The sequence below is a fragment of the Vombatus ursinus genome, unplaced genomic scaffold, assembly GCF_900497805.2.
Source record: "Vombatus ursinus unplaced genomic scaffold, bare-nosed wombat genome assembly UNPS02014941.1, whole genome shotgun sequence".
Taxonomy (NCBI): Eukaryota; Metazoa; Chordata; class Mammalia; order Diprotodontia; family Vombatidae; genus Vombatus; species Vombatus ursinus.
Genome location: NW_020954719.1, coordinates 8,403,404 through 8,427,564, shown reverse-complemented (window position 1 = coordinate 8,427,564; position 24,161 = coordinate 8,403,404). Strand labels below are relative to the sequence as shown.

The following is a 24,161-nucleotide window of genomic DNA, read 5'->3' as shown; positions in this document are numbered from 1 at the left end:
AGGGCAAGTGTTGAGGAGGAAAAAAATACTGTAGGCCTGGAACTGAACTCAGAAAGTAAGAATGTTAGAGAGGTGTTCAGGGAAGGGAGACTGTCCAGAAAGAACAACCACCAGGATCTAGTTCAGGTTATACATTTGGATTAGTGAAAACCTCAAAGGAGTAGGTTTGCTGAATGACAACAGTAGAGTCAGGAAATAGCAACAGGGAGCCATAACCAGTGAATAGATTTGAGGGGGTGGGAGTGGGGTGGGGTGGAAAAAAGAGAAAATAAAGCTAGTACTACAAAAAATGGTGAGGGAAGCTGTGTCATCAATATAGAGTCAGATCTCAGTGAGTACCAGAATATGGAAGGAGTGGAAAAAAAAAAAGCTTCAGATGAAAGGAAATTTATTAGCTATGGAATAGGAATATAAGAAGGTACAGAGCAAAAGATGTGAAGCTCTGGAGTGGGACATTTGGGGAGTGGAAGTGGTATTAAATGGATGAGAAGAGAATTGGTAACTGAGAATGAGAAAAATATAGGAGATTGTGGGTAAGATGTCCATTAAGGAGTAAGTTTAGAAAGAGTATCTGGTTGGAAGGAGGTCCAGTGAGAGAGGTATACAATTATACTGTTCTAGGTCCTCCCTTGAGGCCCAATCTTATGGCAGATGGTAATGTGTGCCCTGTGAGGCCCCAGGAGGGTTAGGAACAGATGGAGGTATAGCAGTCTGAGGGTTCCTTGCCTGCAGCAGAAAAGGCCATAGCAGGGTGGGAGGTAGAGAAGATCTTGTCTTGGAGATTGAGATGGGGTAGTTCAGAAATGAATGGCAGCACAGAAACAGGACAGTAGTTTTAAAAGTAGCTAGTAAGTGTAGTAGGTTGAGGAGAAGTTTTTTTAAACCTTTCTTTTTGAAATTTTTAAAAGTATCTTTTGTTTTTACATTATCTTAAGTTCTTAAATTATCTGGCTCTTCCCACCGCCCCCCAACCTCCAGCCCCCGACACACTCTTAAGAACAAAGAAAAAAGAGAAGAAAAAGTTCAACGCATCAACTAAGTTTGACAGACACAGTGTTACACATACACAGCACATTCTCATAATTCTTCTTCGGTAGGGGACTGGACATTAAAATTTCACAGCATTCAGTTTCTGTTGATGTTATTCTTTCCATTTATATTGTTATTGTTTCCCTGGTCCAGCTTGCTTCACTTTGAATCTCCCCATGATCTTTTGTTTTTTTCATATTCAATGTCTTTTACAACCTAAAAATACTATTACATTCGTGTGGTACAACTTATTTAGTCATTCCCCAATACATGGTGATATAGTTTGTTTCCTAGTCTTTGCTACCACAAAAAGTCATGTAATAAATATTTTGTTACATATGGAACTTTTCTGACTGACTTCTTCAGGATATGCCTATTCATGGCTTCCCTAGGCCAATGAGTACAGGTATTCTGTTAGCTTCTTTAGCCTAATTCCAAACTGCTTTTCAGAATGATTGTACTTATTCATAGTTCCACAAATAATGGTGCATTAGTGTGCCATCGTTCCAAAACACTCCCAACAATGACTTCTGTCATCTTTGTCAATTTGTTGGATACAAAGTGAAAGTTCAAAATTATTTTTTATCAGTATTTTTCTTTATTAAATTAAGGAGAAATCTTTCATATGGTTAACAGTTCACAATTTTTCAACGATTGTTTATATCTTTTGGCCACTTAATTCACTATGGAACAGCTTTTACTAAATTTATGTTAGTTCCCTATATCGAAGAGATTAGACATAACAATTTTTTGTTATCTGAGTGTCTGAGAAGAAGCCTTTTCAATATATGAAATAAAAATATGCTTAAAGGAAGAAGAGAAGGTTTCAATGGCAATGGCTGTGGGTAAGCTGAGAGAGGATACTCTGTCAGTTTCACAAAACTATTCTTGTCTATTCCTCCCTGGGAGATCACAAACTCTAGTATCAGAAGCATTGAAGTGCACTTAAGTAAACATCTTACATATTACAAAAAGTAGAAAAAACAACTTGGGAGTTTCTAATCTTTCAATATTTTCTGTTTTCCTACGTATCCACTATATCCACTAGGTGTCACAATTATGCCTAAATGAGAACTGGAAGACGAAGAATGTAAATGCGAGATTTAGTCTTTCTCTCCTCCCTAAAAGAAGTGCAGTTGCACTATTAAATACAGCTTTCTTTTTCTTATGATTAATACTTTGGAGATTAATGATAGAGAAATAAAATAATTTTGGAAGTCACTACTGCCGCCTTCTGACAAGGAAGTGTAAAATGTGTGTTTGATAAAGGCTGAAAATTATTTTTATGTTTTGGAAGATTTCAATTAAATCACAGATTAAGAGTTAGGATATCATGAGATCATAAATCTAGAGGTTGAAAGGGCCTTAGAAGTCATCTAGTTCAATGCTCTCATTTTATGGAAGGGGAAACAGGTTCAGAGAAGTGAAATTATTTGTCCAAGGTTGCACTACTAGTAAGAAGAGAGAACAAAATCTCAAGGCACTCTGACTCTGGGAAGTGGTTGGGAAAGATTGAAGGCAAAAGGAAAAAGAGATGGATAGATAGTGTCACGGAAGCAATGAACGTGAGCTTCTGGAGCAGACTTCTGGAGATTGTAGAGCACAAAAGGGCCTGGTGTGCTACAGACCTCAGTGTCACAGAGTCAGACATAACTAAACAACTGAACAACAACTTCCTAAATCCAGTATCCTTTCTTTCTTCTCAATCTTTTATGGTATATAAATGTGATGAATTATAATGATGATGATGCCGCTGAACTCTTATCAGTGTGATGACCAACCAGGATTCCAGAAGACTAACAATGAAATATACTACCCATCTCCTGAGAGAAAGGTAAAGAACTCAGAAAGCAAAATAAGACAATTTTTTTTTTTGGGACAAGGTTGGTGCGGACATTCGTTCTGATAAACTCCCAAAAATAAGATTCTGAAGATATGCAGATAAACAAACCTGGTGGAGAAAGTGATGTTGTCTGAAGAGACTGCTATGGATACACAAGGAAACATCTAACAACTCACATTTTAAAATGACATATATTGAAGATGGAAGAATGAGCAGATAACCAAGGATGAATACAAAACTACAGTACAGTACCATAATAATAGTGTCAGTAATGCTCAAGCTCAGAAAGAACTGAATTTAAGCAGGAATAATGATAAGAAAAAGGATTTTTAAAAGCTATACCGGGGAAAGACAGAATAAACAAACTGCTAAAATTAAATAGCAATGATAGCTAACTACAAAGAAAATGGCATAGGTGCTGAATTTGTATATTGTTTCTGTATTCTTTGTCCAGGGCAATGACATTTGTACTGCAAAGGACAGAACACATGTGGATTTTAGGGAAGTCAATACCCAAGAAAAGCAAGGAAATAGTAAAAGGGAGCACCAAGTTGTCTTCAATGAGTTTAAATCACCTTGTCCAGATTAGCAGGTACTAAAAGAACTAGTGAACAGAACTGCTGAAATGCTAAGCTTTCTAGGAAATTTGGCAGAGGATTTCGGAGGCAACACAGAATGTATGGAGGGTAAATGTCCTAATTTGAAACTCAGTTATTAATTTACCTTATTATTAGTAATTTGGAGTATTCTTTCATATGGTTGCTAATAGTCTGTCTATTATTACTTTTTAACATTTTTATCAATGACATGAATTTGGATAAAAGCATTAAATTGCTTCCTTATCAAATCTGCACATGAGAAAAAGCTGGGAATGATCATTAACACACTGGACTGCAGTTCAAAAAAGATCCTGAAAGGTTGGCGTGTTAAGACAAATTAAATAATGTGCATATGACAGAATACAAATTGCATCTCTTTGATCTTGGGGAAAGCAAACTCAGGATGATTCAAGACTGTATGGTAACCAAAAAAGTTAATGTTTATTTTAAGGCTCTATTAAGAGAAGCAGTGTCCTGCCCTGTTCAGATAACATACAGAATACAGTGACAGTCTGGGGTGCCACATTTTAGGAAGGATATTGATAAGTGGGAAAGAGTCTAGAGAAGGGCAATCAGGAAGGAAGGGTCTTAAGATCCTATCATATGAGGAGGGAAGAATAGGGTAGTAAGAGTGCTATTCTGCAGAACAGAAGACTTGGCAAGGGATATGAAATGACTTCAAATACCTGAATGACTGTCATGTTTGAAGAAGGATTAGAATTGTCCTTGACTCCAGAGGGCAGAGCAATGGGACAAAGTAGTAGAGAGGAAGATTTAAGTAAAATGGAAGGGAAAATTTCTTAATAATTACAGCTACTCTAAAGCAGCATCATGGTACAGTCATAAAAACAGTGGATTTAGACTCAGAAGAACTAAGTTTTAATCCAGACTCTGCCATTTAATTATCCATATGACCTTGGGCAAGTCACTAAAATTTAGGGACTCCTAAGTTAGAGAAGACTTAGATGAATTAATGCAAAGTGAAGCAAAACTAGGATAACAATATAGTCACTGACCATGACAACAGAAAGAGAAACAGCAGTAAAAGAACTGAACCTGTATGCTATAGAAATGTAATGACCAAACTTCCTCCCAAAAGAGAGGTTGGAAAAGGTATCTGCCCCTTTTCTGCAGAGCTTAAAGTCGTGGGTGTAGAAAGTGGCTAGTTTTGTTGAACTGGTTCCTGTTCCCTTTGCTATAAGGAATGGCTCTCTGGGAGAAAAGGATACAAAAGGAAATGCAGATAATATGAAAAACAAATGATATTACAAAGTATTTTTTAAAAAGTGGAATGGGCTGTCCTGGGAGGAACCTTTACTAAAGGAAAGCTAAGGCTAGACAACATTTATCTGTCATGTTGGAAAGGAAATTCTGAAATTCTTATTTACGTGACTAAATGTGCTGACTAGAGGCCAGATGTGATCCAAGGCCTTCAGGGTTCTTTCCACTATCACTAGCCTAAGACAGCATACAAGTGACTAAGCATATGATGTTATTGTTAAGTTGATTCAGTTGTGTCTGACTCCCTGTGACTCCATCTGAGGTTTTCTTGGCAAAGATACTGGAGTGGTTTGCCATTTCATTTTACAGATGAGGAAACGGGCAAACAGGGTTAAATGACTTTCCCACAGTCACACAGCTAGAAAGTGTCTGAGGCAGGATCTGAATTCAGGAAGATGAGTCTTCCTGATTTCACGCCCAGCACTCTATCCACTGTGGCACCTAGCTGCCCAAAGCACAAGATGGTCAGCACTTAATTATCAAATCATATGCCATTTGTCTATATTTGTCTTCAGAAGGTTAATGATCTTAAAAGAAACTTTTGATCATGTATTTATTCTAACCTTACAAAAGGAAGAACCTCATTACAAAGGTAAAAAAAAAAATCATACAAATTAGTTTTTACTTCCATGGATGTTCTGATTTTAGGTAGAAAATAACTGAGGAAAGATCTAAATGTGGAAGAGCACCCTGGAGGAAATGAGCTAACTATTCTCTCCATGTCTACTGAGGACAGACAAGGGTTTTAATTACAAAAATAGTTAGGAGAAAGAAATTCCTTATGGCAAATCTAATTACCACTGAAAAAAGACTTATTAAAGAAAATCATGGACTATCTCTTGTTGGATAATTTTTAGAATATATCTGAAGCTAATCTCATTTGGAGACAGCAAAGACAGAATGCAAACTCCCTAAGGATATTAAGTTTCATATCTTACTTGTGGTGAGATCTGGGTAAAGTCACTCAACTGTTTTTGAGCTTCAAGCAACTCTCTTCTATGGTGAAATGACACTTACTGAGAATCCCCAGGGCCTACCATCCAGCACCTAATAAATATCTGATGAATTGAACTGAATGGTTGAGTCCCTTTATAGGTTCCCTATTAGAAAAATAAATACTAGAAAAAACCTTTTTGTGCATTTATGATTTGCCAATCCTTCTGTTTTAGAAAATATAAATCCAGGTAAGTATGCAAAATCCTAAGGTTTTTTTTTTGTGATTAGTATCCTCCTCTCCCCAAGCCCTTCTGATGGCTCCGTTCTCTATTATACACATACACATACAGACATAAATACATACACATACACATATGCATGTGTGTCTGGGTCTGTGAGTTCCTGCTCAGCATCATCTTAGATCAGTGTTGCTCCATAAATGTTTGATAGGGAGCAAACGAGAACGAGAACAAATTAAGATAAGGGATTATTCTTTTTTTGGATTAAAATAAAAAAAAAAATCAAAGTCTTTTTCACTAGAGTAATGCCTACCTTGTATCTGTGGGATGTAAGGAGACAGAAGTTTTGACCTTTTCTTCTCATATCCTTTCTGGGTAATATCTCCTAAAATAGCAAGAAAACAGAAATGGTTTGTAGATTATTCTTTTTTTGCTATTTAAAGAAAAAAAAAATCTTGATTACAGAGCTTCTGAGAGTCATCCTGGCATCTAAGAAGCCTTAGCATATATAGAAAACAAATCATGCCATTCCACCAAGGGATTGTGTTATGTATAATTTCCCACAGATTGAGGTCTGCCTGCTGATAAGGAACAGTAGTATTTTCCTAAACCAAATTTGGCTCACAAATATGCTACAGACGCTACTAGAGATCCCAAAGTCCCTCCACAGCTCTAGTTTTTGTGCTGCTTAGGATATCCCCAAACAAGAGAGCTACCTAAATAAAAAATTCAGGATTAATTAAATGACCACTACCAACTGGTTTATCAATGTTTACCCATAATGAAATACAACTAAATTGAGTTATAATTACAGGTTCTATGTTAGAAAAGCAAAATACCACAAAACATTAACACAATCTGCCTGTTAATTTAATTAAATAATATGAATGTTCACAATTTTAAAAATGTATGTGGATTATATATATGTGTGTGTATAGATGTGTGGACACACACACACACACACACACACACACACACACACACACACACATCCAAGCAGCTAAAATCACAAATATATATTTACAAAGCTACAGACAGGACAGTTTTTATTTTCATTACTAATCTCTTTCTCATAGTGATTTTAACAAGTATTTTTAAATGAGCACAGTTCTGGACACTTATTAGGCACTCAAAAACACTTTTTGACTGAATGATTTTTAACAATAGAATATTTGTCCCTGTTTCACATGCTGAGTCATTCTTTTGCAAGTTGCTATTTTAAAAAGATAACACATATAATAGAAACTAATTTTTTATTGGAACATTCACTGGGACATTTTACTCTATGTGAAGAAAGATGTATACAAGCTTACTAAAGAGAAATGATACTAATAACGTGCAGCTGAAGGATAGTCCACACAGCCACGTGTGTGTCTCAAATGGATACTGAATATGGCAATGACTGAGATTAGAACTGAATAAAAGAAAGTAGACAACATTTGGGATCTATGGAGCCAGAATGTGCAGCACTTTGAGTGGTTCCAAGTTTCTTCCTGAAACAAACGTAGAGAATAATTGAAAAACTACCGAAAAGCTACAGATTCCAGGACAATGAACTAGACTGAAGAACACCTTAAAATTTTCCCCCTCCATTCATTTTCCTTTTATTGTTTCATTCTTTTCAATGTTCTCCTTCACCTGGTTCTCTAACCAGACAGGAAGACACCAGCTATGATTTAAGTAGACCCTGTATGGCTAGTAACCCCTCTCTTACTCTTCCAATTTATTGCTTCCAAATAAATCTACCGCTCATGCCAAGTCATTGTCTATCAAGTTAAGCCCAAACTTCTCTGACTGGAATTTAAGGCCTTCCACAAGATCTCCACTGAGTTGTTCCCAAAATTTCCCTAAAAATACTCTGCTTCAGCTAAACAAGGCACTTTTGTTTTTCTCATTCTCTAGTTTTCCTACCTCCAAGACTTTTCTCTTAGGATGTTTCCCATTACTATCTCCATGTAATTTTAGGGTGACCTACCTATCAAGCTTGGGACTCCTTTCTTCAGGACATCTGTACCTAAATACTTCCTTAAGGGCTAAGGATCATACAACATTGAGGAAAGATATAGTTCCTACCCTCAGAGAATTTACAGTCTACTATATATGGTTAGTATGCCATACATACATATATACATGTATACATACACACACATGCATTTCTTTCTTGGAGGTGGGGGCTATTGGGGTTAAGTGACTGGCCCAGGGCCACACAGCTAGTAAGTGTCTAAGGCCACCTTTGAATTCAGTTCCTTCTGACTCCAGGGCCTGTGCTCCATCCACTGCTATAATTTAAGTAGACCCTATGTGGCTAGTAACCCTTTGCTTACTCTTCCAATTTATTACTTCCAAATTAATCTACAGCTCGTGCCAAGTCATTTCCTTGCTCAACAACAACTCTAGCCTCTAGAGTAGCCTTCTCTCTTCCAGTCTATTGATCATGTAGGGGCTCCATGAGGTTTTCTTTTGGACTTCCTGTGCAGGTATAGAGGGACACCTTGTTGCTCCCCAGCGCCCCAAAACCGATGGTGGCTGCTAAACAAGGCAACTACAGCATGTGCTTATCTAGGTGATTCAGAGTAGGGAGCTCAAGGACTTGATGGCCTCTTCCATCTTGTTTCTTTCCCTAAGCACAGGTGACTATACAGAGAAGCATTAGATGGCAAGGTGAGTAAAAGCACTGGACTTAGTGTTAGGAAGACTTGAGTTCAAATCCTGCCTCAGACACTTACAAGCTTTTTGACTTTGGTTAAGCTACTTAATAGTACTTACCTCACACAGGGTTGTTGTGAGAGTTAAATGATAATGCGTAGTGTTTTGTAAACCTTAAAGCATTACATAAATGCCAGCTATTATTATTGTTGCTGTTATTACAATGACAATAATGATAATAAACAGTGATTCCAATATGGATGTTTCCAGCTTGGGAGGCAACGTTGTGAGCTAAACATGTGTGGAGTTCTTTAGATCCCTTACTTGGTGTGGGCTACACATCTCCTTGTACCACTTCTATGAAGACTGACAGGAGGAAGAGCCCAAGCCCTGACCTGGATTGCCAGCAAACAAAGATTTTGAGGGAGTTGTGTGGACAGTGAAGGGACAAAGTAAAGGTGACCATTTTAGGTATCACTCTCTCAAGAAAATATAGTAAGGAGTCATTGATCACTATGTCATTTTAAAGTTTTTGTCAACGCACATTGAGTTTTTTGTGTTTTGAGAATTTCTTTTGTGTGGAGGAAATAAATAGCTGCTGAATGCTTATCTATAATGCAAGTTAAGTACCTTCCAATTACCTTTTAGGGAGACCCTAGAAATGCTGCAAATCTAAGCTTTAAATGATTTTCTTTGGAGTTCCAAGGAGGTATGAAATAGAGTCTGACTTCTCTCTTGGGAAGGCAGCTCTTCTCTTTTTCCCCACCACAGTGGTAAAACTGATCGATATGATCTCAAAGGTAGGAGGCCCGAGTGGGAGAGGTAAATGCCTACCCTCTTTGGGTCCAGTGATCCAGCTGTTAACACAGGCTATAAATAAATTAGGACAGCAGCCAATAACCACTAAGGATATATTCTTCAGCCCCTCTTGGTTGTCCCTCCTCAATGTCACCAAACAAAATGAAACACCTCACTTCCTCTAAACAAAGAGAAAATAGATGGATTTTGGTTGGTAAATTTCAGCCTTCAAACTATAGAAAACATATCTCTGCTATAGGGAAATAAAAGTTCTTATGGATGAGGGATTCTTTCTCTTCCCCCTTCTCTGGTGTTACTGGAAAAGAAAGGAAAGGAAGAAGGTGACTTACTTGTAAAAATATCTCTTGCCTGAAGCATCATACTTTTTTTTTTTATGAAATCTCTCCTTATAAAGGCAGTGAGATAATCGATTTAAAACGAAAGGAATGAAATTCAATGTTTCACTGAAATCTGTGTTGGCTTCATTTTAGGAGTACATATTAAGCTTTAGCTATAAAGCACTCGCCTAAACATTAAGAGACACAAGACAAGGTCCTTGCCACAGGGATGTTCCTATTGGTAAAAATAATACATAAGTACATGAAAGAGTGAAGTGTCAATGCAAGACACTTTTTTATTATTAATATACTATTATTATTATTATTAACAGCCCAAAAGAGTAAAACTTCAACAAAGGATGAGGTCAAAAAGAGCTAATACAATGAAGTTAAAAGACTGGATCTGGAGTGATGAATGGGGACTGATTCACTACATGAAGAGCAGGGAAAAGAACTTTTTTTTTTCTCTGTGGGAGAAACTGTGTGATTCAAAGCTGGGAGTAAAAAAAAAAAAAAAGAGCTCAATGTGTATTAATGGAAGTGAGGAATATAACTCAGCATGTCTATCTAAGTAAAAAGTCAATCTCTGCCAGTAACAGCAAAATTTCATCTCATCCCTCCTCTTTGGGAAATGGGGGAAGCAAGAGAGACAGAAAGGCAGAAAACAGGTCTGAAGACACAATCCTTTATAAGAGAGTGAAACATTTGTGCAGAGGATAGATAAGTCCAGCATCAGTGTCGATCTCTGTAAATTTCATAAGAGAGTATGTTCACTGTCCCTGCCTATGTCTGAGATATTTCAGCAAAATTAAGAGAATATGTCCTTATGTCCACTAAAGTAAAATGCTACCTAAAGCAGTGTGTGTATGTATATATGTATGTATGTGTGTATATATATATATGTGTGTATATCTACATCTATCGACCTATCTAAAAATCAAAAAACTTTAGATCAATGCTTCAACTTAAAGCTATGCTTCCATTAATGAGACTAAATAAATGGTTCAAGCAAATTCGTACAATAATGCTTCAGCCTAAATGTAAAATGTAAAAAAAGTATAAAATAGCAGGCAATGTTAACACATAATTCAATATCTAATAACTTAGGAAATTTAGTAACTAACAAATCCTCCCAAATTATGTACATTCATAAATTCCAAACCAGGATTTTGAACTTTACCTCATATCCTAGGACTGTTTCAAGAAGGAAACGCTTTCTGGTTTGGCACAATAGTTTTCAACATATGCTATTGTTAACATGTAAACACTGCAGGTAACATCATTCCTGGAGCTGGTGCTCGCCACTCTTTACATGTGCTGGAATCTCTTTTTGGCTTGTAATTACTATCAATTTCATTTGACTAAAGAGGGACACGTTTCTGAATAACAGTTTTAAAGAAGCGTGTAATACAGAGGCAGTGTTGAATGACAGAAAGCATAAAGGGTCTGGGTTGAAGTCTTAGACGTCTTTTAATACCTTGTGACTTTGGACAAGTCAGTTAACCTCTCTGTGCCTCAGTTTCCAAACTGGGGGACTGAACTAGATGATCTTTGAGATTCCTTTCATAGATTAGGATCTTAGATTTGAAATCTATTATTCTTCATTTTACAGATAAGGAAACAGATCCAAGAAAGTGAAATAATTTGCCCAAAGTCAACAATGTTTGCCCAGGCACTTTGTTTTGTGTACTGAATTTTATATTTGGCATTATAGTAATTTGTGCATGCGTTGTATACACCCTTACTGAAAGCAGGGATTATAGGAATTTACATCAATACATCATACCTAGAACAATGCTCCTGGAGTAATAAGTATAACTGGCTATTCAAAGTTAAGCTAAGCCTGTTAGATATACATGCCATACAGTTGTGACTGTTAACTAAGACTGTCCCTATAATCACCACCATCAGGCATTTTGAAATATTTATGAGAGTATATTATTACCGTATGTCCACCTACACAATGCAATGTATTCAAGTTAAAAATTACTTCCCTGAAGGTCAATAATATGTTAAGTATATTTTATTTCTTCAGAGTAAGAAACCTCATCTGGTCTTGTTGTTATTCCTGACTTCATCATCTCATGGGGTCACTTTCACCACATCAAATAACTAAGGTGTAGAATACAAATGTGATGTTTTTACTATTAACAACAATGAAAGTAGATTTCAGAAACACTTGAAAACCTGATCCATTTTTTGGTCCATTTGTTTTCCTTCTGTTTTCTTTTCCAAGCAATCTTGAAATGATGTGACTTACCTGGACCTAAAACCATGTTTTTCTGCATTTTCATCTCAACATTCTGCTATTTTTTTTTCTTTTTTTTACCATCCTGCTATTTTGTGAGGTAATACTATTCCTAATTTTCCATTATTCTCCATAATATTTTGCAAATGAGTTCTTATATTCTAAACCTCTGCTGCCCTTACCTGTCACATCTCTCTGCTTGGCAAAGAGATCAAAGGTTTGCTGGGTGAGGTGTGTTCTGGGATCTTTTCTTTGTTATGTAGATTGTTTAACAACATTGAATTTTATGTAGGAAATTGCAACAATCAGAATCAACATCTTTTCCTTTATCCATTTTCTCTTTTTCCATATCAATAGCTTTTTTTTAGTAAGTCAGACTAGAGCTGTTATAATTCCACTATATCTGTTTTTTTATTAGCCTTTCTTCTAGTTTAGTGTGGATTTTGACTTTTGTTCTAACTAGTGTATAGTTCTCATTGCACTAATTCTGAAATGACTCACACATCCGTAACTAGTCATTTCCTGTTTGTTAAGATAGAGACAATTACATGATATCTGGTACTCGCCATGTTCAGTACCTTCTTATTTTCTTTTTGAAGTACTGATAACATATTAGTATGTGATTTCTGTGAAGTCTACAAAAAGCAGTACCCACACAGATGTCCCACTCTAATGCCTCACCTCAGTATAGGGATGATCATGGCCAGACCAGCAGGGTGTAACTTCTGTTCTTTTGTCAAGTTGTTAAAGCTTGGAGTACAATCCAAGTGAAGAAAATAAGAGGGGAGGGGCAACAGGGAAAGTCTTTTGTAAAAAGTGGTATTTGGGCTGTATCTTGAAGGAAATGAGAGATTCCATGAATCAGAGGTGAAAAAAGAATATAGTACAACGGCACTGATATAGGAGATTGAGTAACAGGGAGAAGGCCAGTTTGCTTGGACCAAGAATGTGGAAGGGGAGCAGTGTAGACAGAGTCTGAAAAAAAATAGGTTGGTTTTAGGTTGTGAAAGTCAAAAAGAAGAGTGTATATTTGATCCTAGAGCCACTCGAGCTTAATGAGTGATATTATCACTCAGATCTTCACTTAAGGAAAATCAATTTCATATTTGAACAAAAGAGTGGAAATGGGAGAGACTTGCAGCAGAGATGGCAATTAAAAGGCTATTGCAAGAGTGATGAGGGCTTCAATTAAGGTGGTGGCAGTGTAAATAATGAGAAAGTTGAATGTGAGAGATATGGAAATAGAAACAAGATTTGCCAGCTGGATATATAGGAAACATATTCACTGATAACTGGTAGATTCAAGGAGAATGGTGAAAATAGGTTAGAAAACGGAGTTTGGGAGTAAGGAATGAAATCGATGACCTATAAGTCATGAGGACATGAAGATGAAATACGACACAGATAGTCCTTACCATCAAGAAGATTACAATCCAATGAGGAAATGAAACACATACACACGTAACTACAGTACAAGTTAGAACGTGATAACTACGTTAACGAGAAATGATAAAACAAAAAGTTCTGAAAGATGAAAATAGAGAGGGTCATTTCCAGATGCAGTGATCAAAAGAGGCATCACAGAGGTGAAACCTGAGGTCAGCTGTCCCAGGTGATCTTTTTTTCATTAGCTAATGCTTTATTTTGACTGCTTTGACCAACCTCAAAGTCTGAGGTGCTACTAAGGAATGAATTTCTACCTCTAACAATACTAAGTTGCATTAAGTCAGTATTACTTCTAGTATAAGTGTTGTTATTTTTTATTACTTACTATCTAGACTGGCAGTGTAACCCTCATTTTGGGAAATTCCTTTCCTGAGTAAAAGAAATATCTGTATTAAGTATGGTTTGGTGCAGTCCTTTTTCTGACCGCACATTAAGAACTTTTTTAAGAACTCACTATTTAACAAAAACTGCTGGGAAAACTGGAAAAAAGTATGGCAGAAACAAGGCATAGACCAACATCTTATACCCTATACCAAGAGGAAGTCAAAATGAGTACAGGATTTAGACATAAAGACTGATACTTTAAGCAAACTAGGAGAGCAAGGAATAGTTTACCTATCAGATTTATGAAGAACAGAAGAATTCATGCCCAAATAAAAGATAGAGAACACTATGAAATGCAAAATGGAAGACTTTGACTACATTAAATTGAAAATTTTTTTGCACAAACAAAGCCAACGCAACCAAGATTAGAAGGGAAGCAGAAAGTTGGGAAACAATTTTTACAGCCAGTGTCTCTGATGAAGGCCCCTCTCATTTCTAAAATATATAGAGAATTAAGTCAAATTTATAAGAATACAAGTCATTCCCCAATTGATAAATGGTCAAAGGATACAAATATGCAGTTTTCAGAGGAAGAAATTAAAGCTATCTATAGTCATACGAAAAAATGCTCTCAATTACTGTTGATAAGAGGAATGCAAAGCAAAACGACTCTGAGGTACCACATCACATCTATCAGATTGGTTAATATGATAAAACAGGAAAATAATAAATACTGGAGAAAATGTGAGAAAACTGGAACATTAATGCATTGTTGGTAGAGTTGTGAACTGATCCAAACATTCTGGAGAGCAATTTGGAACTATGCCCAAAGGGCTAAAAAAAAACTGTGTACACCCTTTGACCCAGCAATACCACTTCTAGGACTGTATCCTAAAGAAATCATAAAAATGGGAAAAGAATCCACATGTACAAAAATATTTGTAGCAGCTCTTTTTGTGGTGGCCAAGAATTGGAAATTGAAGGGATGCCCATCAATTGGGGAATGGCTGAGCAAGCTGTGGTATATGAATGCAATGGAATACAATTGTGTTATAAGAAATGATGAGCAGGCAGACTTCAGAAAAACCTGGAAAAACTTGTATGAACAGATGATGAATGAAATGAGCAGAACCAGGAGATCACTGTACACAGGAACAGCCACACTGTGTGATGACTGACTTTGATAGATTTAACTCTTCTCAGCAATGCAAGGATCTATGTCAACTCCAAAAGACTCCCGATAGAAAATGCTAAGCCTGAATGCAGATGAAAGCATACTATTCGCTCTTCTTTTCTTTGGTTGTTTTATCTCTTCTTTCTCGTGGTTCCTCCCACTAGTTCTAATTCTTCTTTATATCATGACTAATGTGAAAATATGCTTAAAATATGAATGTATAAGCAGAGCCTATATCAGATTGCACACTGTCTTGGGGGGGGCAAAGGAGGCAGGGAAAATTTAAAACTCAAAATCTTATGGAAGTGAATATTGAAAACTAAAAATATATAAAAATGAAAACCTGAAACAAAAAAAAATTAATCATTTTGTTTGAAGCATAACCTCTTGCAATCTCATAAATTTGCCTCTCAAGTGCTACAGTGTTTTTTCCCCCTTTTCTTCTAAATTCTATAAAAAGTTTCCCTCCTTCTCCCAAGTCTAAGATAACAGCAGCTATTGTAAAGGTTTCTTCAGATATTTGTTAGCATCCAAGCTGAAGAGACCATCCATTCTGAGATACCTGCTGCCTTGAAATGTCTATTAGGGTAGTTATGAGAAGCAGTTCACGATAGTTCCCTTTCATCCCACCCTTGGCAAAAAGTACCTATATCTAAGGCAAATAAGAGTCTCTAATACGCCCCAAAGCCAATTTATTCCAAAGACCAACCATAAGTTCAGAAAAGACTATCCAAAAGCTAGATATGTATATCCTGGACAATCAGGACTCAAATATTTAAGACTATCTAAACAGTGGAGTCCATACAGATAAAGTATGATATCAGAAGTGGAGCACCTTCTCTATACTGTATAAGCAAAAGCAATTCAAACACAAATTGTATCTCTGCTGAACAGTGGTCTTTTGATTCTTATGGAAATTGGTGCTTATATCTACACAGAGAAAGCTGATGGAGGAACAGAAACTATACAGGACCAAAGGAGCACCCTCCTCAAACTGGAAGCATTTGTCAAAGAGGCCTTGGTAGTACACTTGTGCCCACTCTTAGGATTTGGCTTGCTGTAATTCATTTCCTACACTAATTCCTATTCTTCAATAAACCCAAATGGAATGAATATGTATAGGCTGTGTGTTGAATATTACTTTCATTTTTAGTGGTGCAAGGGTAGTGTTTATCATGTGATAAACTATGATAGGATGATAGTTTGGGATGTGGGAGGGACAAGGAAAGGGTCTGGGTTATTTTTTAAGGACTCTTACAATAAATAGCTTGCTGGTTGACCTCCCTGCTCAAATCTCTCCCCACTTCAGTCTACCCTCCACCCAGCTTGCAAAGTGATCTTCCTAACGCAAAGGTCCAATTATGATGCCACTCCACTACTCAATAAACTCCAGTGGCTCCCTACTACCTCTAGGATCAAATGTAAAATCTTCTGTGTGTCTTTTAAAGTGTTTCATAATCTAGCTCCCTCCTACCTTTCCAGGCTTCTTAAACCTTAACTTCCACGTACTCCACATTCTAGTGACATTGGCATTCTTGATGTTATTCAAACAAGATACTTCATTTCCAACTCCAAAAATTTCCACTGACTGAGAACGTTCTCCCTCCTCATCTCTGCCTTATGGACTCCTGGGTTTCCTTCAAGTCTCAGCTAAAATCCCACCTTTGGCATGAAGCCTTTCTCTTAAAGCTAATTAATACCTTCTCCCTCGGATTGTTTCCAATTAATCCGGTATGTATCTTGTTTGTACATAACATTTGGATTCTGTCTTCCCCATTTGACCGTAAGATCCTTGAGAGGAGGAGCTTTTTGCCTCTGCCCATACTAAGAACCTAATAAATGTTGTTGATTTAAGGAAATAAGGAACTTCAACATAGTTATCAGAGACAGTTTTGAGGGAGGGACTGAAGATAAGAAAGGTATGCTCAAAGAATGGAGCTTCTTGAGGAGACTAAAGAGAATGGAGTCAAGGTACAGGTTTGCCTTTGGCTATGATGAGATCCACCCTCACCTTTGAGACTTGAGGAAAAGACAAAAAGGGGAAAAAAGAGGGAGATTCTGAGGCATGAAAGGTGGGACATAATGTGGCTCATAAAATATAGTCTCAATCTTCTTAATAAGAGGCAATTTCATCTCCCAAGGAATTGGGGAAATGGGAATAGTAGCGAAGGTTTGAGAGGGTAGGTTTAAAACTACCACTCTGGAAATGTATTATAGATACAGTAAAAAAAATGAATAAAGAGTTTTGTGTAGCACCTAGGACTCAACAGTTTGGTGACTCCATCCCATCAGCATTTTGCTTCTCGGGAAAGATGTAAGGATGGAGAATGATAAGGTTTATCCATGTAGGAACACTAAAAGTGAAGGAATTCAAAGTTAAGAGGAAAAAATGCTTATCATCTAAATTGCTGATCATATGGTAAAAATTAAAAAGGGAAAAAGTGAAGCCAGAATTAAGTTGACAAAGACAGGAGGCTGTGATCAGAGAAGGACATTTTAGTGTTCAAAATCTTGGAGGTGATGTTCTACTTGGTATTACAGTTATCTGTGCATTAGTTTTACTACCTTTAATAAAATATAAGTTCCTTAAGGGGAAGGATCAGTTCTTAATGCTGTATAATACCCTCTTTGGGATATATTCCTCAACTTGTACTCATGAGTTGGGGATTCTAGAGGGCAGTTACTTATTCCTGAGTTTTGGGGTGGGTGCCCACTTCCAATGTTATAGCTCATTAACCCTTGGTGGTGCAATTCTGAATAAGTCGGTCAGTAGATACAATTTGTCATCTAATAAATGCCTTTCTAATTGTAGAAACAAAACAGTCTATCTAAATTGGAACACGCTTTCCCACCAATCCACACTGTGTCCATAAGAAGAGCGTTAAGAGTGCAATGGCTGTGAGGTACAACTAACAACTTCAGCACAGCAGGGCCTGGAAGCCCTTGTCCCTTGCCAGCATGATCCCAAAGCTCCCTGGGACTGCAGCATCTCTGCTCTGTGACTTCTAAGGTCTGTTCCTTCCCATAACCAACTATCTTCATTGCTACCAGGGGTTCCATTTCTTGAAGCTGCATTTAGCCTCAAATGTCTTCTGTCAGTGTCGTATGCAGCTTGTGGTCTTTGCTCTGTACTAAATAAAGTGTTTCCGGTAGCTGGGGGGAGGGGAGGGGGAGGGACAGGGAACAACTCCCTCTCAAGGGTCTGGTTCTTGTTCAACCTTTGGCTCCTAGCTTAGAACTGAGCTCTGTCCTCAGTTAGGCATTTAAAGAGGGAAACAACCATTTATTCAGCACCCGATGTATGAGGTACTGTGCTAAGTGTTTTACAAATGTTACTTTATTTGAAACTCATGACAACCCTGCAAGGTTAAGAAGTATTATTTCCATTTTACAGCTGAGGAAACTGAGGCAGAGAGCAGTTATGTGATTTAACCAGGGCCGAAAAGCTAGTGTCTGGGGCTGCATTTGAACTCTTCCTGACTGCAGACCTTCTCCTTATGGTGCCCATAATTTTATTCACTTTAATTTCATCAAAGGAAGGAGTACTAAAGGGATCAATGGGTGTGGCTACCTCCTTAGAGTTAGTTTAATACTTGATTAACATTCTGTGATTGTATTCGGGGCTTTCGGGCTGGTGGTGTGGTCAAATATTAGCTCCCCTATAACTCTATCACTATACTCAGCAAAGTGTTTTGAACTTAGCAGACATTTCAAATATTTTCCCCCCTTAAATCTTAGACTTGGAATGATTTCCAGTAATGATTATAGCTAAAAGTTTACCTAGTTCAGTGGATAATTTAGTATTTCACTCTGGGCCAGACAAGTTTAAACAAATCGAGGGCTGGAAAGACAACTTCTTAAAGAAGTTAGATGCCACTCAGTACAAATCTTTAAAAGTCTGACTCATATGAAAAAGTATTTATCCATCTAGCAAAATTATGCTCGCAAATCAGCAATTTAATTATATACATGAAGAGACTTATGCTCTGTTTGAAGTAGAAAAAATTCAGTAATATTTAAATAAGCTTTCCTTTAGATGGGTTATTTAGAAGATTCTGGGATGGAACATGTAACTATCAAAAAGCACCATTAATAACATAATTTTATACATGTGATACGCTATAAGTTATATGATATGATTTAAACTGAGGATTCCTAGTCAGATGGACAAAATTGAAACAATTAGACAAATTGTTAAATACAATTACAACTACAAATACTTAAAACAGCATTTAAAAACTATATTAAGTATAAAGCATTGAGATTATGAATGTACCCAACCTTTTTGGAGGTCATCAAAAAAAAAGGGCATGGATGTGAAACAAGGAAAAAGAATTGTCTAGTTTTAGACTTTACTTGAGGGTGAAATACTTCAATGCTATTGACACTGACCTTGAAGTCAATTTGTGGAGAGAAAGAAAAAAAGCCAGGCAAGCAAATGAGAGATGGGAGAAGCAACAACAGAAGAGAAGAGACCTGTCAAAGTAGTAAAGAACAGTAGTACTAAAAACACACAACAGCATCCAAATTGGAGCTTAACTGCTGAATTCTACCAGCACAAGCTGTGCCTAGCAACCCACTCTGACAGACTCTAAGGTCATTCAAGATGCAGAATGAGTCATGGTGATGAAGCTCTCTTACATTAACTATCCCTTGGGCTTTCCTAGAGTAGGGACCCTCACACCAATTTAGTTATTCTCTTGTTTTATCTGTGTTCCCTAATGGAGAACTGGTTGGAAGGGGAGATTGTCATGCTGCTCATGACTCCACTTGCCTATAGCAAAATGCCATGGCCACTTTAAAAAAAAAAAAAGACACTTTGTATGGTTTCAAATATTTCCCCAGAATAGGTGTTTCTGGATGGCCATTCAAATCTGCACCAGTTAGACTACTTGAATGTTATTAGTGAGACTGGGAAACTGAGAGGTGCCAAAATCTGGGAAGGGAGAATATTTAAAGTACTAGAGCTTTGTCCCCATGCAGAGTGAGCCTCTCTAAACCACCTCTCCACCTTCTGGCAGCCTTATTCTCAGAAGCCACCAATTCTACCCTTTTGGCCTCTTCTTCCAATTGGTGAGTTCCTCTCTGAACTTCCACTTGAACCTCCACTCAACCTGCACCCTTCAAACGGAGATTAGCCCGTGACTATTCCACACTCCCTCGTCTACATTCCACCTTTTTCCTTTCCATATGGCCCCTCCTTTTCAGTTCCCTTTTAAGTGTTATCTTCCCCTACTAGAATGTAAGCTTCTTGAGGGCAAGGACTATTACATTTGTCTTTTTATTCCTAAATGTGAGCACAGTGTCTTTGCATATGTACTTAATAAAAGACCACTGGATTGGCTAACACTGTTACTGAACTCAATTCAAATCCCACAAAGTTGAAAAAGACCTCAGAAGTCATTCAGTTCAATCCACAACAGGCTTTACAAAATGCTAGACAAATGGTCACCCCACCTTTGCTTATAGTTCTCAAATGAAGAGAAAACCCCTTACCTCCTAAGAAAGCCCCAGTATACATTTGGATCGTTCTCTTTGTCAGGAAAGTTTTCCTTATACCAAACCTAAGTTGCCCCTTTGCAACTTTCACCCCTTGCTCCCAGTTGTCTCATATAGAACCAAACAGAATAATCTGATCCCTTTTTCATATGAGAACTATCATGATGTCTACCTCCCCTCCACTCCCAATCTTCTGTTCTCTACACTAAACATTTTCAGTTCTTTTCATCAATTTTTCCTAATGACCTTGCTCCTAGAATTAAACAAAATGTTCCAGATGTGGTCTGATGAGGCCAGAGTTCAGTGGAATTTTTTTCGTCCTATACATTATGCCTCTTTTAATGCCTTCAAGGATTTCATTAGCTTTTTAAGATGCCACATTATACCAGTGACTTCACTGAACTTACTAAACTCACTAAAACTCTCAGATCTTTTTTCAGTAACACTGTGGTCGAGCATGCCTCTTCCATCTTGTGAAGTTAATTCTCAGAAAGCAAATGCAGAACTTCACATCTATTTTTAAACTTCATCAATTTTGATTCAGTCTAATGCTCTAGTCCATCAAAACCTTCAACATTAACTACACTCCAGTGTGTTAGTAATTATCACCCTGAGCTTTATGTCACCTGCAAATTTGATAAGCATGCCATCAAGGAAGTCATTGATTAAAAATTTCATTCTGCATAGAGTCAAGAACAGATCCCTGGAATATTCCACTACAGACTTCCCTCCAATCTGGCACTAAACATTAATAAATATTCTTTGGGTCCATGGAATTATTCAACTAAATCCATGTAATTTCTCTATTATTAGCCTGTATGGTTCTATCTTTTCCACAAGAATAACATGAGACTTTGTCAAATGCTTTTCTAAAATATTGATAACTATAACCATAGCAATGGTAACCACATATTGGATGGTAAGCTCCATGAGGGCAGGAATTATATCTTATCTAAATTTTGTATCTCTCTGCTTAGAGTTTAGCACAGTGTTCTGTACTAAGTGGGCACTTAATAAGTGTTCGTTAAATTTCAATTCTCTTATATATATCTTGTAGATCCACAGACAAGCCAGGAAGAGCCACTCCCTGAACATTATGAGGCTGAAAAGAGCAATAGGGAGTGACTGTATAATCCTGGCCTGAATAGAAATGGTTTCTAATGTAAGGAAGATGCAAATTTTATGGTAAACTCTCCTGACTTCCCCAACCTTCTGGTGGCCTACCACAATCACTATAGCATTAGGAATTTAAAAATATTATCTACTATGAGGAAAGCATTGGTGATAAATATAAATGAAAAGTCCTTGACTTCAAACAGCTTACTTTCTACTACTTATATATGAATACTACATATACATAGATAAGTAAATACAGGATAATTTGAGAAAAGAATAAGCATTAACACCAGCTAGTATCAGAAAATACTTTTTTAATATACAATCAAATCCTGGTAAATGTTGTCTATAAACTTCCAGGTCACTTTCTTTCAATAAGTTCAGTACCTGGCTCATAATTTTTTTCTCCTCCTTCCTTTAGACTGTGGGACTTCAACATAAATACTGACTCTCTCTCAAACACCTTAATTAATCAGTTCTTTAACCTATATACTTCCCATGATCTACTCCTCCCCCCACCTTAGCAACACAAAAATGGTCATACTCTTGATTTTGTCATCACCGACAAATGGACCACCTCAATGTTCAAGAATTCTAAAAGCCCCTTATCTTATCCTAATCTATTGGTTTTCCACCTATCCTACATCCTTCTCTTACCAAACCCTATTCTTTATCCATACAGTGCCTTCCAATCCCTCAACCCCTCTCTCAGGCAATGACCCCTGCACTAGCTACTCTCTCCTCTTTTCTCTATCTTGACCCCTTAGTGAACAAGTTAAACTCTGTTTTCCTGAATCCCTAGTACCTCATTATATTGTCAACTGCACTCTGGTAGAGAAAACCACACATTTGTAATTGGGTCCACTACAAATTTATGTTATACAACCTTAACTGAGCCTTCACTTCTACTAAGCAATCCTTCTACACCTCTCTTATCAACTCACTATCCCACTGTCTTTGGCTCTTCTAAACCTTTTCATCTCTCCTCAAACTTCTGATGGCTCCTCTTCCCTCCACCCTTTCAGTTGAGAACTTTGCCTCATATTTTACTGAGAAAATTGAGGCCATTTGTCAGGAGCTCCCTTTTCTCCTCTCATATCGCTCAGATGCCGTCTGGTACTATCTCCTCCTTCATCCCTTTCTCATATGAAAAGATGGCATTACTCCTTACCAAGGCTAACCCCTTACCTACACAAGTGATCCCATTCCATCCTTCTCCAAAAGACTGTACCCTATCAACCTCACTCTTATCATTTATCTTTAGTCTCTCCTTGTCTACTGGCCATTCCCTGCAAACATGTCCATGACTCCCTCATCCTCAAAAAACCCTCTCTTGATCCTTCCTTCCTCATTAATCCTTTGTGGCTAAACTCTGGGAGAAGGCTGTCTACAAAAGATAACTTTACTTTCTCACCTCTCACTCCCTTGTTAACCCCTCAAAATTCCATTGAAACTGCTCTCCCCAAAGTTACCAATCATCTCTTAAAGGCCAAATCCAAAGGCCTTTTCTCAATCTTCATTCTATGGAGCTTTTGACACTGTCAATCATTATCTTCTCCTTGATATTCTCTTCTCTCTAGGTTTTCAGAAAACCATTCTCTCCTGATTTTCCTATCTACCTACCAGACTGCTCCCTCTCTGTCTCCTTTGCTGGATCCTCATCCAGGTCACGCTCTTTAACCATCGGTGTCTCACAGGGCTCTCTATACGGGGCCCTTTTCTCTTCTCCTGTTCTACTACTTCACTTGGTGATATATCATAGCCCAGGGATTTAATTATGATCTCTATGCTGATCTTCTCAAATCTGCCTATCCTGACCTAACAAGTGTCCTGACTTCCAATTTCATCTCTACAACTGCCTTTCAGACATCTCACACTGGATATCCAGTAGACATCCAGTCTACTCAATATGTCTAAAACTAAACTTACCTTTCCCCCTAAACTCTCCCTATATACAAACTTCCCTATTATAATCTAGGGTATCTGCATTCTACCACTCCCTTAGATTTACAACCTAGGTGCCATCCTTTACCCTCTATATCCAATCTGTTGCCAGGACCTGTTGATTTCACCTTTGCAACACTCTGGTACAAGTCTTCATCACCCCATACCTGGATTATTACAATAGCGTGTTCGTGTGTTAGCCTGTCTTAAGTCTCTCCTCAATCCAATTCAGCCACTAAAATGCAGGTCCAACTATGTGATCCCCAAACTTAAACTCCACTGGTTCCCTGTGATTTCCAGAATCAAATTTAAAATCCTCTGTTTGGCATTCTAAACCTTTCATAATCTAGTCCACAATCTCCCCAGCGCCACCAGTTTGCTTACATATTATACCTTTCCCCCATGGAGTCTTTGATCCATTGACACGGTCTCCTTGTTCCATGAACAAAACACTCAATGCTTTTTCTCTGGATTCCTTAAAGTCCCAACTAAAATCTCATTTTTTACAAGAAGTCTTCCACAAAACCTCTTAATTCCAGTGCTTTTCCTCTGTTAACTATTTCATATTTATAATTTATGTATCTTATTTGTACATATTTGCCTGTTGTCTCCCCCTGTTAAGCTGTGAGGTCCTTGAGAGCAGGGACTGTCATTAACCTAGTGTTTAGCACAGTGCCTCGCATGCAGTAAGAATTTAATAA

General features: G+C 37.4%; 1 protein-coding gene across 1 annotated transcript in view; it reads right to left on the bottom strand.

The window, feature by feature from the left end:
- The window catches only part of DIP2B (disco interacting protein 2 homolog B), a 195,284-nt gene that overhangs the window by 102,896 nt on the left and 68,227 nt on the right, over positions 1–24,161 (bottom strand). Inside the window, exon 2 of the mRNA XM_027844301.1 lies at positions 6,241–6,312. Coding sequence (XP_027700102.1) covers positions 6,241–6,312 — 72 coding nt within the window. The remainder of the gene's footprint in view (positions 1–6,240; positions 6,313–24,161) is intronic.